Source organism: Sorex fumeus, unplaced genomic scaffold (genome assembly GCF_029834395.1).
Source record: "Sorex fumeus unplaced genomic scaffold, SorFum_2.1 ptg000045l, whole genome shotgun sequence".
In the NCBI taxonomy this organism is placed as follows: domain Eukaryota; kingdom Metazoa; phylum Chordata; class Mammalia; order Eulipotyphla; family Soricidae; genus Sorex; species Sorex fumeus.
Genome location: NW_026606102.1, coordinates 373,394 through 388,775, shown reverse-complemented (window position 1 = coordinate 388,775; position 15,382 = coordinate 373,394). Strand labels below are relative to the sequence as shown.

Below are 15,382 nucleotides of genomic sequence, written 5' to 3'. Positions count from 1 at the left end.
AAACCTCATTACGTGTCCAGCCCATCTGATTTTTGATGCCTTGGCAAATGAGACAGCGTCCCTGATTCCTGAGCGTTGACGAAGATCAGAACTCCGGATTCTATCTCTCATTTGAGTGAATCGTGATATTCCAAGCATAGCTCTTTCGATTCCTCTTTGAGAGACCCGAATAGCGTTCTCATCCTGTTTTCGTAGGGTCCAGGTCTCTGAGGCATATATTAATGCAGGAAGAACAGTGGAATCAAAGAGATGTGCTCGTAGCTGGAGGTTCTTTGTCCTTTTAGTTATTTCTTCAATGCTCTTGAAGGCATTCCAAGCCTCTCTCTTCCTCCTGCGCAACTCAGGTGCCAGGTCATTCATCATGTTGATTTCTTGACCTAGGTATATATAACTGTTGTATTTGGAGATGGTGGTTCCATTGAGAGCGAATGGAGTGTCAAGAACAAGGCTGTTTCTCATAAACATTGTCTTCGTAAGATTCAGCTGTAGTCCGACCTTTCCACATTCACGGTCAAAGTCGTTCAGCATTTGTGCCGCTTGGCTGATGTTTGGTGTTATTAGAACGATGTCATCAGCAAAGCAGAGATGGTGTAGTTGCCGACCATCTATCTTCACTCCCATGCTTTCCCATTCCAGTCATCGCATGATGTTCTCGAGGGTGGCACTGAAGAGTTTTGGTGAAATGGTATCACCCTGCTGAACCCCTCTCTTGATATGGATGATTACTTCTTTGTAGAATGGTGAGATCCTGGTAGTGAATCCGCAATACAGCTCACGGAGGATCCTGATGTATTGAGTTTGTACGCCCTGATTGGCTAGGGCTTCCATGACCGCTTCGGTCTCAACAGAATCACAGGCCTTCTTTAAATCAATGAACGTTAGACAGAACGGCACCTTGAACTCCTGAGAAACCTCAATGAGCTTAGTAATCGTGTGAATATGGTCGATGGTACTGAATCCTTTTCGGAATCGGGCTTGTTCACATGGTTGTCCTTCATCTGGTTTTCTGCTAATCCTATTCAGGATGACTCGAGTGAACAGTTTGTAGATGACAGACAATAGGCAGATTGGGCGATAGTTGCCAATGTCGTGGATGTCTCCCTTCTTGTATAGTAGTACAGTCCTGCTGGTTGGGATGGAACCTTGCATTCAGACAGGTAGCGTGTGAAGAGCCGAGCCAGTGTATTGATGAGTACTGATGGTAAGTTCTTCAGGTGTTCAGGTCTGATCTTGTCTGGGCCAGGTGCTCTTTGTTTCTTTACCGACGAGATGGCATGTTGGATTTCGGAAGGGAGAACATTGGGAACGACATATCCATCATGTGGAATGTGGTATGTGGGCAAGTGGATGTGGTTAGTACCTCATTCAATATGAATTAACTAATCTGGAGAAAATTTAAATTTAAATTTCCCCTAGCCTCACATATTTTACTTTTATTTTCCATCACTAAAATTTAACCACTATGCTCTTGTAAAAGTTATTTCAACAAAATTTGGGGACTTCCCCCCAGTGGTACTGGGGACTAGGTTGTATGGGGGAATGGTGAGATTCAGGACTTCTGCATGCAAAACTCAGCCCTTTGAGCTGTCCTGTCACCAGCCTGAAATTTCATATTTAACATGATCCAGGCCAAATCATAAGGCTTGACCTCCTCAGGAAACAATTCAGCAGAAATATAGCAATAAAATTTCCTAACATGTGATTAGTTATGGTCTAAAGCCTGTATTCTCCTGTTTTATTCTCTATATTAGCAAAGGTCACGGAAGAGATGCTCTTAATGACTTTCCTTCCCAGGTTCTCTATTTTTTTCCTCTCTAATCACTGAGCTAAAACATATTGTGACATGTTCAAGGCAAGTCAGTTGCTTTTCACTATTCCGTAAATCATTGCTTATGTGGTTATCCAGCCTCAATAGTATTGCCCCATAGCTGTATATAGTCATTGCTATTGTAAACATATCATTTAAGTAACCCCCTGAATGATCTCAGCTATATCACTAAAAGATTAAGAAATGAATGTTCAGTTTCACATTTAAATTTTTTCACTTTTTTTTTTTTTGCAGGGCTCTTCCAAAGTGCTGGGGCCAGTAGCTCCTGCCTGTGATTCCCAGCACCCTGGCCAGCGGGTCAATATGAGGGCCCGAGGAGATGGTGCTGCTTGGTCTCTGCTGTGCAGAGATCACCCAGGCCACTCCAGCCGTGCTGGGGGCTTCCCGGGCTCCACCCAGCAATGCTTGGGGGACTACTTGTTACTGGAGATAGAACCTGAGTTGGTCACATGCAAGGCACGTGTCCTAACCCCTGCACTACCTCTCAGGCCTCTACTTTCAATTTTTAAATTAAAATAACATATTTAAATGATTAAGTTAGCCATACAAAATCAGTACGTGGTCTAATTTTTTGACAATTAATTACACATTAAATGTGATTTAATTTTAAAAAATGGAATCGCCATGAGATAGACCATCACAAAGCTTTTAACGATTGGGTTTCAGTCATAAAATGTTCCAATACCCATCCCTCCACCAGTGTAATTTCCTACCACCAATGTCCCCAGTTTCTCTCTCACCATCCCTTTAACACCCCATGCCTGCATCTTTATTTAAAAATGATCCCTTGTCAACTAATTTTATGGTAACTGCTAGTCCTTGTTTTACTCAATAGTTTGATTGTAGTGACTATCCCATAATATTTACTTTTATTCTCCATAAAGTTTTATATGACTTCAGAGTTGAAATCACTTAAAATGTTATGTCTTTGAACACTAAAATCTTTGAATTTGTGATTTGTAGAGGAGGATTTATGGAATATGAGGGACAGACAAATCTTGGAAGAGATCAACAAGCTGCAATGATGCCTCCAGAACCCGTGCCAGGCTGAAGCTCATATCTGGGGCACCTTGGAGGGGGCAGGTGAGTCTATCACTCGCCCTAACAGAGCCCTGGCAGCAGAAAATCTCCAGAACACAATTGCCACCATCTCACAGCAGATCTCCAGAATGTTCGGATGAGCCTCATCCGTGAGGGAATCTGTTGAAAAACTCAGGTATGCAGGTTTTGTGACCAAAATCTCCGGGCTCTCATGGAGTTGAAGATAGGTGACCTCTCATCATCCTCTTGTTCTTCTGGGAGCCTGCTGGTCACACCCACAAACTGCCTCTGGCACTATCTAAGCTCATTAACTGGCCATCATCCAGAGACTCACAAATAAATCTCAAAAGAGATTAGCAAACTGCAGAGGTGACTCAGACCCCAAAGTAACCATCCAATTAAAAATTAAACTCCAGCTATATTACCTTATTTAAAAATTTGAAACTCCTGAAGCACACGGCCATGCAACATGTCATACTATATACCACTGATGTACCATGAGTAGCACCCATTGGATAGGATGTAAGGCAGAAAACAAGCGATTTCAATTAAAAACATATATATTTGTACACACAGCTCAACCTGTAACAACATATTAGTAATCTCATACAAGGGCTCAATGGCTGCAGGTGAGATATAAAAAGTTTCACACATTTTCTTCTAAGAAAAACGTTTTTGATCATTTTTAGAGAATTATCCATAATAAGCAATATAAAATAAATTATTTAGGTCCTGCTATTGAGGCAGGCTTGAGTGGTCTTTGGGAAAATTCAAAATAATGGTGGTGAGTAAGATGTAATGGTGGTAGATTGATGCTGGAATATTGAATGTAATAAATTACTGTGAACAACCTTATAAAAATAAAATTAAATTAAAAATAAAATTTAGGGCCAATCTAGATTCCTATTGATTATTGATTATTTTAAAGTACACAGATTAAACCTACCTCAGTTCCATCCTTCATATAATATAAATGCATGAAAGGTCTTGTTTTCAGATTTTCCCCCCAAAACTCTGGAGAAACAAATAAAAATATAAATTCACATATCATTTGACCACTTTAACTCAGTTAAGACATGTTTTCATTTTAGTAACTTTTAAAAATGTCCTTTCATTCTATTTGCTCATATGTGTGTTGCTTTTACATTTTAGAACAAAATATATTCTAGAACAATCTGAATTTCAATTAACAGAATATAAATTTTTATTATTACAGTTATGCCATAAATCTAGCCATATCTTTTTGGGGAAATATGGATTTCTAAATAAAATAGAATCATATTTAGTGGTCAAAGAAATTTTTTTATTAATTCTTCACTGACTTTTTTTGGGGTGGGGCCACACTCATGAGTTTGGGGACTATTTCTAACTCTGTAACTCGTGGTGGTACTTGAGGGACTAGACGTAATGTGGGGACAACAACTGGGGCTGGTTATGCAAGGTGAGAACCTTTATACCTATAACAAGTTAAAAAAACAACAACAAAGGAGTGGGGCCAGATAGCACAGCAAGTCAGTCACTTGCCTTGCATGGGACTTGATTGGATTTCTGCACTGCATGCAGTCTCCTGATCACCTCCAAGAGAGATTCCTGAGCACAAAGCCAGGAGTAACCCACAAGTACTGCTAAGTGTTGTCCCAAAACCAAACCAAACTGAATATGATCACCACATAACAACAACCAAGGAATAAATAATCACAAACTGAGAGATATGCTGTGACAGAAATAAACAGATTTCAGTGAGGAAGAATACGAAGTGTATTTTAGATCGTGTGAGTTGCTGTGTATTAAGGTGTGTTCCTCCCAAAATATAAAGATTGATGTTCTTATCTTCGATGTGGTGGCCTTTTGGAGGTAAAGCTTTTGGAAGGTACTTAAGTGTAGCTGAGGCAGTAAGAGTGGGCCCCCAGGATGGTTAGTTTCCTGATTCAAAAGAGACGCATGAAAGAGATGGTCTATTTCTCTGCCAAAGGAAGCTACAGCAAGGAGACTGTCTGCAAGCCAGGAAGAGGGTCTTCACAGAACCTTACTTCACTGACACCCCTATCTTGGATTTCTGGCATCCATGACTGCAGAAAAAAATCTTTGCTGCTCGGCAGACTGAACCAAATCAAATCAGACCATTGGATTCTGACTGCAGAACTGAGGTTACCAAAGATGAGGGAGATGTTGGGAGCAAGGGGAGGAGGGGACCAGAGGGCAGTGGGAGAGGGGTACAGTTATGTGGATGGCAGTAATGGTGGGGCACCATACATTTGATGAGGTGAGAACCTGTTTTCCTAACACATATATAGTACTTTAAATCAGTTTAACTCAATTAAAGGGAAAAGACCCTCGCTAAAGTATTTAATGTTTAAGCCATCCAACTCGTGGTGGATTTGCTAAAGCCACCCAAAATAACTAAAAGAGAAATTGGCAAAGTGTTGCTGTATCAAATGCTTGGAATAAGAAAGTGACTTTGGAAGTGGCTAATGGGTAGAGGCTGGAAGCGTTTTGAGGTACATGCTAGGAAACCCCAGTATTTCCATGAATATATCCAGCAACAGAATAGTGTTGGATAGGGCCAGGATGTTGACACAGAGATAGTGGAAACAGAGTTAGAATGGAAAGGACTTAATGATGAATTGAGTTGAATTGAGTTGAATTGAATTGAGTTGAGTTGAGTTGAGTTGAGTTGAGTTGAGTTGGAAATGAGTTAGAATTGGAAGAACTGAGTTATGATTTGAACTTTGGGAAGGAAATAAGAGGGAGATGAAGGACAGTGTCCAGGTTTCAGAATTGAGCCAATTGTCATAGAGTGGCCTGATGTGCTGAGAAGGATGGAATGCTGCAGGTGGCTGAGTGGGAAGAAATTTTGCGATGAATGATTGGAAGAGGGAGTTATGTATGAGTTCAGTTTTGGATTTTCTGGTTACTCTGTGAGAAGTTTAGTGGAAATAAGAGCAGAATGGTTTAAAGCTTGAGCAATATAAAAACCTGGTTTAAAGCACTTGAGTGGTTTAAAGTTTGAAAAGTTGGGGAAACAGAGACAGTGGATGCAAACAAAGACTGAGAAGTTAGATTATGAGGAGTAATGGAAAAAATTAGGCAATCTGGCCACCAAGGAGCCTCAGACCACATGGTTGATGAGAATAGTGCTATTAATGGAAGTTTTAGTAAACATAATGTCAGATAAAGATAAGCAAATTCAAAACAATTCACTCAAATTCTCCATGGAGCCATAAAGCTGATTTCTATAACACAGATTCCTAATTTCTAATTCTGTAAAATGAGTTTGATTAAAGCATGTCATCCATACTTGATTGTTTTTTTAAATATTATGTAATTTTTAAAAACAATAACAAGGGTGGAGGTGAAATGCTGAGATTTTCATCCTAGAAAAACATAATACATAATTCCGTAAACATAACTGTGAGTTTTGTAACTTGTTCATTCTGATACTTAACATCTCTTCCAATTAAGAAACTCTTCTGTGTGACTTACCAAAAGATTCGCACTAAAATTTTAATCCACAAACTTTCAGCAAGGGCTGAGAGATAGCACACTGGTTAGTGCAGCCTGTGCCTGACATGTTTATTTCTGTACCACGTGGTTCCCTAAGCATCACTGGGTGCAACCCTGAAGGCTCACGAGCACCACTAGGTGTGATCCCAAAGGCCCCCATAACAACTGGGATAGCCTGGGTATCTTGGCACTGTGGAGTCCCAGCAATATTGCATCCTGAAGTCCTTGTATTACACCGCTGACTGGCCTTGTGGCAGAGAATTGCTGGTGAGGCTTCCAGACTTCTTGGGGCTTGGGTTTGGAGAACTCCCCAAATTTTTCAACAGGGAAACCAAATGATCAAAGAACACTAAAGACATAGGAACAAAGTATGTAATAAAAGCACTCAAAAATAAATCAAAGGAGAAATAAATATGTTGGCACACACCCTTACCTTTTGGCTTTCTTTCTTCTTTCTTGATATTTGCTGGCACTAAATATGGTCCTAAATTTAAATTTTCAAAATTGCTCTCTGTAGGTTCAGGCATTGTTTTGAAAGAGAGAGTCCTGAAAGAAATCAAGTGACTTTAAAATAACCACATGAATAAAACTAATCTAAGGGGTGTGGTGCCACCAGCAAGTCAACCTGTACTTGCAGGGCCAGTGCCTTCAGGCTTCCTGATACCCCCAAATTGCCATTGTGCCTCTGGACAGACCCCAAAAACTTGGGACCAAGTTCCTCGAGAAATTAATCATGCCAAAAATTAGGTATGTGGGAGCCATACCCACAAACTACCTTCGGCTTGGCTATAAAAATAAATAAAGGCCCTCCCGTTGATCGTCGATTTGCTCGAGCGGGCCCAGTAACGTCTCCATTGGAGACTTTGCTGTTACTGTGTCTGGCATATCGAATACTCTCGGTAGCTTGCCGGGCTCTCCCAGAGGGGCGGAGGAATCGAACTCGGGTCGGCGGCCATGTTGGCCGCGTGTAAGGCAAACGCCCTACCCGCTGTGCTATCGCTCGGCTTGGCTATACAAACTCATTTATTGGCCTTGCTTCAGAGACCCATAAATAACTCTCAAAAAAGATCAAAAGCCACAGTTAATTTTGAACCCACTCAAGGCTGAACAGACAGTGTAAATCGGAGAGGGGAGCAGGTCAGCCTGATGCCTTCCCAAGCAGAGCCCCTGGCAGTCTCTTGCTTCCACAATCCCAAATCACCTGCATGCCCCTGGATGGACTCCACCAGTTCAGAACAGACCTCACTGAGATATTAACTTGTTGAAAATTCAGATATGCAGGTTTTGTGACTGAAATCTCCAGGCTTTCTTGGGGTCGGGATGGGGTTCCTCCCCCCACTTCTCTATACTCCTAGAAACACTGGCAGTCACCTCCACGAACCAATTCCAGCACTACCATGTAAGCTCTTCTACTGGCCTTGATTCAGCGACCCATAAATAAAATAAATCTCAAAAGAGATGAAAAGCCAGAGTTAATATTGGACTTGCTCAAGGCTGAACAGATCAGGATAAATCAGAGGTGGAGAGGGTGGGTCAGCCTGCTGCCCACCCAAGCAGAGTCCCCTGCAGCTGCTTTCTTCCACAATCCAGAAGCACTGTCATTCCCCTGACCAAACTTCACTGTATCAGGACGCACCTCATCAAAATATAACCTCCTGAAAATTTGGGTTGTGGGTTTTGTGACTGAAATCTCCAGGCTTTCTTGGGGTTGAAATGGACTACCTCCCCCTATCTCCCCGTACTTCCAGAAGCCTTGGCAGCCATGTTCACACCCCAAAGCTGCAACCCAGTTAAAAGGCTACTCCAGCTTTACCTTCCCGATAAAAATACTGAAGGCCCTGAACAAACAGGATGACCTCTTGGTACTTGCATTCAAACCATAATGCACAAAAGAAAAAGGAGAGAGAGAGAGAGAAAGAGAGAGAGAGAGAGAGAAAGAGAGAGAGAGCCTGCCATAGAGGCAGACTGGGGGTGTAGATGGTGGTGGGAAATGTACATTGGTGGATGGAAGGGTGCTGGATCATTGTATAACTGAAAACCAATCATGAACAGCTTTATAATGGTTTATCTCATGGATATTCAGTAAAAAAAACTTTTTTTTAAAAAAAGGTAATGTGGAGTTCATGCCTGCTTCAATCAGCTTAATTGGCAGCTGAGTAAATAGCAGTACTCCTACATTTAAAAAATAAATAAAATTAATCAAAAAGATCAATTTGGAGAAATGTGAAGTGCCCGTTCTATTTGGTTCTTGTCCTACTTTGATGAACACAGAAAATGTGATTGAGTAAGTAAAACTGGAACATGTTAGTGACTACCACTTGAAGTAGAGAGACAGGAAAATACAGTTGTCCTAAGACTGGGGAACTCACCAGGGAACTATGATTCTAGAAATATATTAAATAAGATATTGGGGGCAATGACAGAACCAGGTCAGTGTGGTGAGATATGGAGTTCAGAGACCAGCTACAATCACAATGTTTAATGATTGCAAACAGGTATCTTCCTCCATTCAATTCTTTAGCTATTGATGTTACTTAAGAAAGTTGATGTGTTCTGAGCAGATCTCAGAGTTTCAGATTAGGTTCTGGACCACTGAAATAAAGCATAAATCACAATAAAACCCATCAAAAGTTTTACACAAACACAGACACAGACACAGACACATACACACACACACACACTTTAAGGGACCACACTCCTTGTGATGCTGAGACTTGGTTGTATTCAGGGGCCACCCATGCCACACCCAGAGGTGCTCAGGGTCCATGCCCTGCCAGGAATCTGATACAGGCCTCACAAATACTAGGCATTTGCTATACCACTTGAGTTATCTCCTTGGCCCCAGTTATTTAAATGTCATCTTCTTTCAATATCTGCTACTCTGTCTATATTGAAAGACTATTTACTGTAGTCACCTTTATCATTTTTCGTAAGGACATCCTTTGTATAAATTGCTGCAGTTTCTACAACTACACTTGTATTTTGATGTCCTAGAGATGACTATTATTATAATTATTGTTATTATTATTATTATTATTATTATTATGGACTGGAGCGATAGCACAGTGGGTAGAGTGTTTGCCTTGCATGCTGTTGACCTGGGTTCGATTCCTCCGTCCCTCTCGGAGAGCCCATCAAGCTACCAAGAGTATCCCGCCCACACAGCAGAGCCTGGCAAGCTCCCCATGATGTTATTCGATAAGCCAAAAACAGTAACAAGTCTCACAGTGGAGATGTTACTAGTGCCTGCTCGAACAAATCGATGAACAATGGGACAACAGTGCTACGGTGCTATTATTATTTTAATAGGGGTTACCCTCAGCAGTGTTCAGGGGCCCTGGAATCACCACCCTTGATCGTTGACCCTGGCAGTTGGGCCTGATGAATCCATGCTCAAGCTCAGCACTACAGTGCTTGAGAACTCGTGGCTCTTGGACACCCAGGGCCGTATTGTGCAGTTCTGGGGAGGCAAAACAGTCATTGGAAAAGGAATGCTGGATACCATGATTAGTGTGGGACAGTTAGACCCATTGCTCAAAGGGTGGTCCCTGGACCAGAAGTGTCATTTTATGGAAATGACATAAAAAGGCTCAGGTCCAAGCTTAAACCTGTTTTTCTTTGTTTCTTTGTTAGAAGGAGGGTTAGGTTGGGACATATCCATTGGTTCTTCAGGGTTTACTCTTGGCTCTTGCTCAAGGACCGCTCCTGGTGGTACGTGAGGGAGACCTCCTGTGGTGTGAGGAACTGAACTGAGGTTAACTACATGCAAGACAAGCACCTTAAAGCTCTGTACAATCTCTCTAGTCCTAGGCCTATGTTTCTCAGCTGGTGGCCTTATGGCCAGAGTGGATCCCTAGCATATTCCAAGGGAACCAGTATTCATTCTACCATCAAAGTCCAATGTATATAAAGTTCTACCCGTTATACTTTAGTAGAGTTTGTTTTTCTTTCTAAGCTCTTCTCTACACTTCTGATGTCTAACAAAAAATAGCATTACAGAAAAAAAAATTGCACCTGTAACAATGCCAGTGAAAGATTAAGTATGGTGTATTCTGACTACTTCTTGTAAGTACACAGAGAAAATGTGCTGTTTTTCGGAGCAAATTTTCCTCCCATATGATGATTAAATTTTGAAATAAGTCTTTATATAAATTGTGGGCAATAGAGCCCAATAGAAGTCTTTCTGTGGGTGGTGGAGATAGTACAGAAGGTAGGATACCTTCTTTGTATGTGGCTGACCCCAGTTCTATCCCCCGCACATCAGATGGTCCTCCAAGTATGGTCACAAGTAATCCCTGCGCATAGTCAGGAGTAAGCCCTGATAATCATCGAAAACAAAAAAGAGACAAATCTGTCTTTAAAAATTCAAAATCTTCATTGCTGTTTGCAGTTACCATCTTCAACAGTGAAATCTTATAACTGATATGTTATAATCCAGAAGTGAAACCCAGCATTTTATTACTCATGATCATTGTGGCATATATGTACGTTTGACAAAGTTTACACTTAATATAGATTGCATGATATGATACTATATTGTTTAGAAAATGCTGATAGTAGTGCTGGAAGTTTGAAGTAGTTATGATTATTTACCTGTCTTGTGTTTTAATGACGTTCGATTTATCTTCAGTGACTTTTGAGACCTCCTGAAATTTCGGTGTAGTAATATTCTCTTCAAATTCCATCTCAAAATCAAATGTCAAAGGTATAGCCAAAGGCTTCTTATACATTGGATTTTCAAGCATGTTTTCCTGTAGCAAAACCAAAACATAATAGTGAGAAAAGATGAATATTTTACATGTAGTGAAGGCCCTGTGTAAAAAGAACAAAAAGAATTTCACCTTTTAGATACACAAACACCGGATGAGTACTCGATCATTGTATAAATGAAACCCAAGTACAAAAATTTGTAAGTCTATAACTGTACTTCATAATGTTTCACTAATAAAATTTTTTTAAATCCAAAAAAAATAGATACACAAACACCAAATACTTGTACCAGTAAAATGGAAAATCATTGCTGATTGACAGAGGTCTGTGAATGCACTTTTTTAAAAATTTATTTATTTATTTATTTATATTAGTGAAACATCAGAGGTACAGTTGTAGACTTACAAACTTTCGTGCTTGGATTTCAGTTATACAATGACCAAGTATCCATTCCTCCACCAGTGCCCATTCTCCACCACCAATGATCCTAGTAGTCCTCCCACTCCCACACCCCATTCCTCCCACCCCACTCCGCCTCTGTGACAAGGCATTCCCTTTTGCTCACTCTTTCCTTTAGGGTGTTGTAGTTTGCAATAGAGGTTTTGAGTGACCATCGTGTTCGGTCTATAATCTACTTTCAGCACACATCTCACATCCCGAGTAAGTTCTCCAAACATCCTTACTTGGTGTTCCCTTTTCTATCTGAGCTGCCTTTTTCCCCAGCTTATGAGACCGGCTTCCCAGTCCTGGAGCAGACCTCCTGGTACTTATCTCAATTATTCTTGGGTGTTTGACTTCCATTCTGTTACTTTATATTCCCCAGATGAGTGCAGTCTTTCTATGTCTGACCCTCTCTTTCTGGCTCATTTCACTTAGCATGATGCTTCCATGTAGAACCACTTGTATGTAAATTTCATGATTTCATCTCTTCTAACAGCTGCATAGTATTCCATTGTGTAGATGTACCAAAGTTTCCTTAACCAGTCATCTGTTCTCGGGCACCCGTTTTTTTCCCCAAATTTTGGCTATTGTGAACAGTGCAGCAATGAACATAGAAGTGCAGATATCATTTTGATTGTACTTTTTTGCCTCTCCGGGCTATATTTCCAGGAGTGGTATTGCTGGGTCAAATGGCAGCTCAATTTCTAATTTTTTGAGAATCATCCATACTGTTTTCCAAAGGGCTGAATGCACTTTTTAAATATCACTGCATCGTGCCCTGGATCATTCTTTTTCCATTTTGGGATTGAGGGTGTTAGGCTAGATAATAACTGAGGATCCTTTCTAGTTCTAGTTCTAAAATTCAGAATTCATGAGCCACCTATGTATTTGTAGTGATAGCACAGCGGTAGGGCGTTTGCCTTGCACGCAGCCAACACGGCCGACCCAAGTTCGATTCCTCCGCCCCTCTCGGAGAGCCTGGCAAGCTACTGAGAGTATCTCGCCCGCACAGCAGAGCCTGGCAAGCTCCCTGTGACGTATTCGATGCCAGACACAGTAACAACAAAGTCTCCAATGGAGACATTACTGGGCCCGCTCGAGCAAATCAATGATCAATGGGAGGGCCTTTACTTTACTTTACTTTACTTTATGTAGTTGGTAAAAATAGTACTGATACACAGATTTGCTGGAACCACTGTAGGTGAACCTTTCTAACCTGCCTTCTGTATGTTACCCATATACATAATGAGCAGTCCCCAGTAACGTCTCCTTCGTCCTAGCCCTGAGATTTAAAAAAAAAAAAGTGCCATATTCAAGGCTCTTTCAGAGTTAGGAGAATGAGACCCATCATTGTTACTGATATTTGGCATATTGGGTAGGCCATGGGGAGTTTGCCAGACTCTGCCGTGTGGGCAGGTTACATTCGGTAGCCTGCCAGTTTGTCCAAAGTAGGAATGAGATGATAAGATGTCGCGCGGCTGCGCTTCCAGGAGCTGGGTTTTATAGTCTCTGAGTCTTGGCCGTTGATGGGATTACACGGCGCCAGAGGGCCAGTTGGTGGGTGTGACCGCCGCCTACTGGAATTTGGAGGATTTGGGTGGAGGATGCTCAGCCCTGATCCGAGTAGGTTTGGAGATCTCAGTCCCGGGACCTGCATGCATTTTTTAAGAAATCAACAAAAGATTATCTTCATTCTGCTAAAAGAACATTTGATTTAGCCAAAGTTTGGGTATTTGGATGTATGAAAAAATTTGGATTCTCCAAAATTTGAATCAATAATTACATGAGATACATGGCAGAATAATATATTTCTTTTTTTCTCTTTTTTTCCCCTTCCCCTCCCCCCTCGCCCCTGCGAATAACAGGATGGTTGTGATAGTGATCGTGATACATAATGAATCACACCAACACTTGTCACCAGGAAGCGGGAAACAGAAGAGTTACTGAAAGAGTGTTTTGCTGACATCTGAATAAAGATAGAAAGAAGAAGGAGAAGGAGGAGGAGGAAGAGAAGGAAGAGGAGGAATAGGAGAAGGAGGAGAAGGAGGAAGAGGAGAAGGAGGAGGAAAACGAGGAGGAAGAGGAGGCAAAGAGGAGGAGGAGGAGGAAGAGGCAGAGGAGGAGAGGAGGAAGACAGGAGGAGGATGAGGAGGAGAAGGATGAAGAGGAGGATGAAGAGGAGGAGGAGGAGGGTGAGGAGGAGGAGAGAGAGAGGAGGAGGAAACAAGTTAAAAAGTGAGTTTTAAGGAACCAACAATTTTCTCCAGAAAACACAGCACAGTGGAATGAAGAGATGAAACTTTGAAAGCAAATCAAAGGCTATAGGAGCTTGTGCTTCTAGCAATAGTGGGAATTGGCCTCCTATTGGAAACCAGAAAAGTGACAAAATAGATGAAAATAACCATAATTGGGAGTTGGAAAATTGGCATCGTGGAACAGAAATCCCTGAAAAAAGGGAATCTTTTTCAAGGCCAAGGGAACTGAAACTATTACTTGAAAAATGTCTGTCTGTCCACTATCCTCCCATTGTTCATTGATTTGCTCGAGCAGGCCCAGTAACGTCTCCATCGTGAGACTTGTTGTTACTGTGTTTGGCATATTGAATACATCACGGGCAGCTTGCAAGGCTTTGCCCTGCGGGCAAGATACTCTCGGTAGCTTGCCGGGCTCTCCGAGAAGGGGTGGAGGAATCGAACCCAGCTCGGCCGGGCTGGCTACATGCAAGGCAAATGCCCTACCCTCTGTGCTATCGCTTCAGCTACTTGAAAAATGTGGATTATTTTATTTTTTTTTCTTTTGGATCACACTCAGCAATGCTCAGGGGTTACTCCTGGCTCTGCACTCAGAAATTACTCCTGGTGGTGCTGGGGGACCATATGGGATGCTGGGAATCGAAGCCGGATCAGCCAAGTGCAAGGCAAACACCTTTCCTGCTGTTCTATTGCTCCAGCCCCCCAAAACAGGAATTATTTTAAATTTTAAAGTACTGTAAATTCAGAGCTGTGTTTCTCAAAATGGGTGACTCTACCTCCCTGGGGAATGCTGGAACCATGGGTGATTTAGTGTAGCAGTTGGGGGACACTTTCTGTTTATACACTTAGAGAAGAAGGCACTAAGTGATGTATTTTCTGCAAAGTGCGTAGTAGGCAAAAAAGCTTAGGGAACTTTGCTCTAGAGGTTGAAAAGAAGCTCAAGTCCTCATCTCAATCCTTGGCCCTTTCCTAAATAAGCTCATTTCCTAAATAAGCACATTTTAGTGAGCTAGAAGAATATCCTTCGGGGAGTACCATCCAGGTGTGATATTATCAGTGATCAGGTGTTCTCTATCTGAAACATTTATCTTTTTATTCTCACAGAAAAATTTGTTATCTTCTTCTCTCTTTGACACCAGAAGCTTCCCCTCGCCCAGGGTATTATCCATGTTCTCCCCTCCTTTTATAACATTTACAGCTCTGTAAATCTGTCATAGGTTTGTTACTAAATCAGTCAATTCAATAACAAAAGTTGTTTTCCTTTGCCAACCTGTCTGCTGCTATTTTGATCATTCATCCAGTCAAAGACAAACCCAGAGTGGTGGGGAAGATTTCCCCTTGCCCCCAGCACTGGAAACTTTTCTTAGTAGTTAACATTTTAAAATCTTTGTTCGTGTGTGGAGTTAACTTTTTTGCCACTTCATTCCTGTAGAGGTTTCTGGAACTGAGAACCCACTCATGATACATATCTGGGTAATGGCTAAACTGTTGTCCATCACTTTGCTTCTGTCACTTTGAGATGTTAAATACATGAAATCACTCATACCATATACTTTGGGACAGACTTTTCCAGTAAGTCCGCAGCAACCCACTGCAGGCCATTTGG

The 15,382-nt window shown here is 41.5% G+C and overlaps 1 protein-coding gene across 1 annotated transcript in view; it reads right to left on the bottom strand.

Moving 5' to 3' along the window:
- Positions 1-15,382, bottom strand: part of CUNH1orf141 (chromosome unknown C1orf141 homolog) — a 57,114-nt gene that overhangs the window by 38,536 nt on the left and 3,196 nt on the right. The window contains exons 2-4 of the mRNA XM_056122201.1: positions 10,967-11,124; positions 6,807-6,919; positions 3,816-3,883 (exon numbers count right to left, since the gene is read on the bottom strand). Of these exons, the coding sequence (XP_055978176.1) occupies positions 3,816-3,883; positions 6,807-6,919; positions 10,967-11,124 (339 nt within the window). The remainder of the gene's footprint in view (positions 1-3,815; positions 3,884-6,806; positions 6,920-10,966; positions 11,125-15,382) is intronic.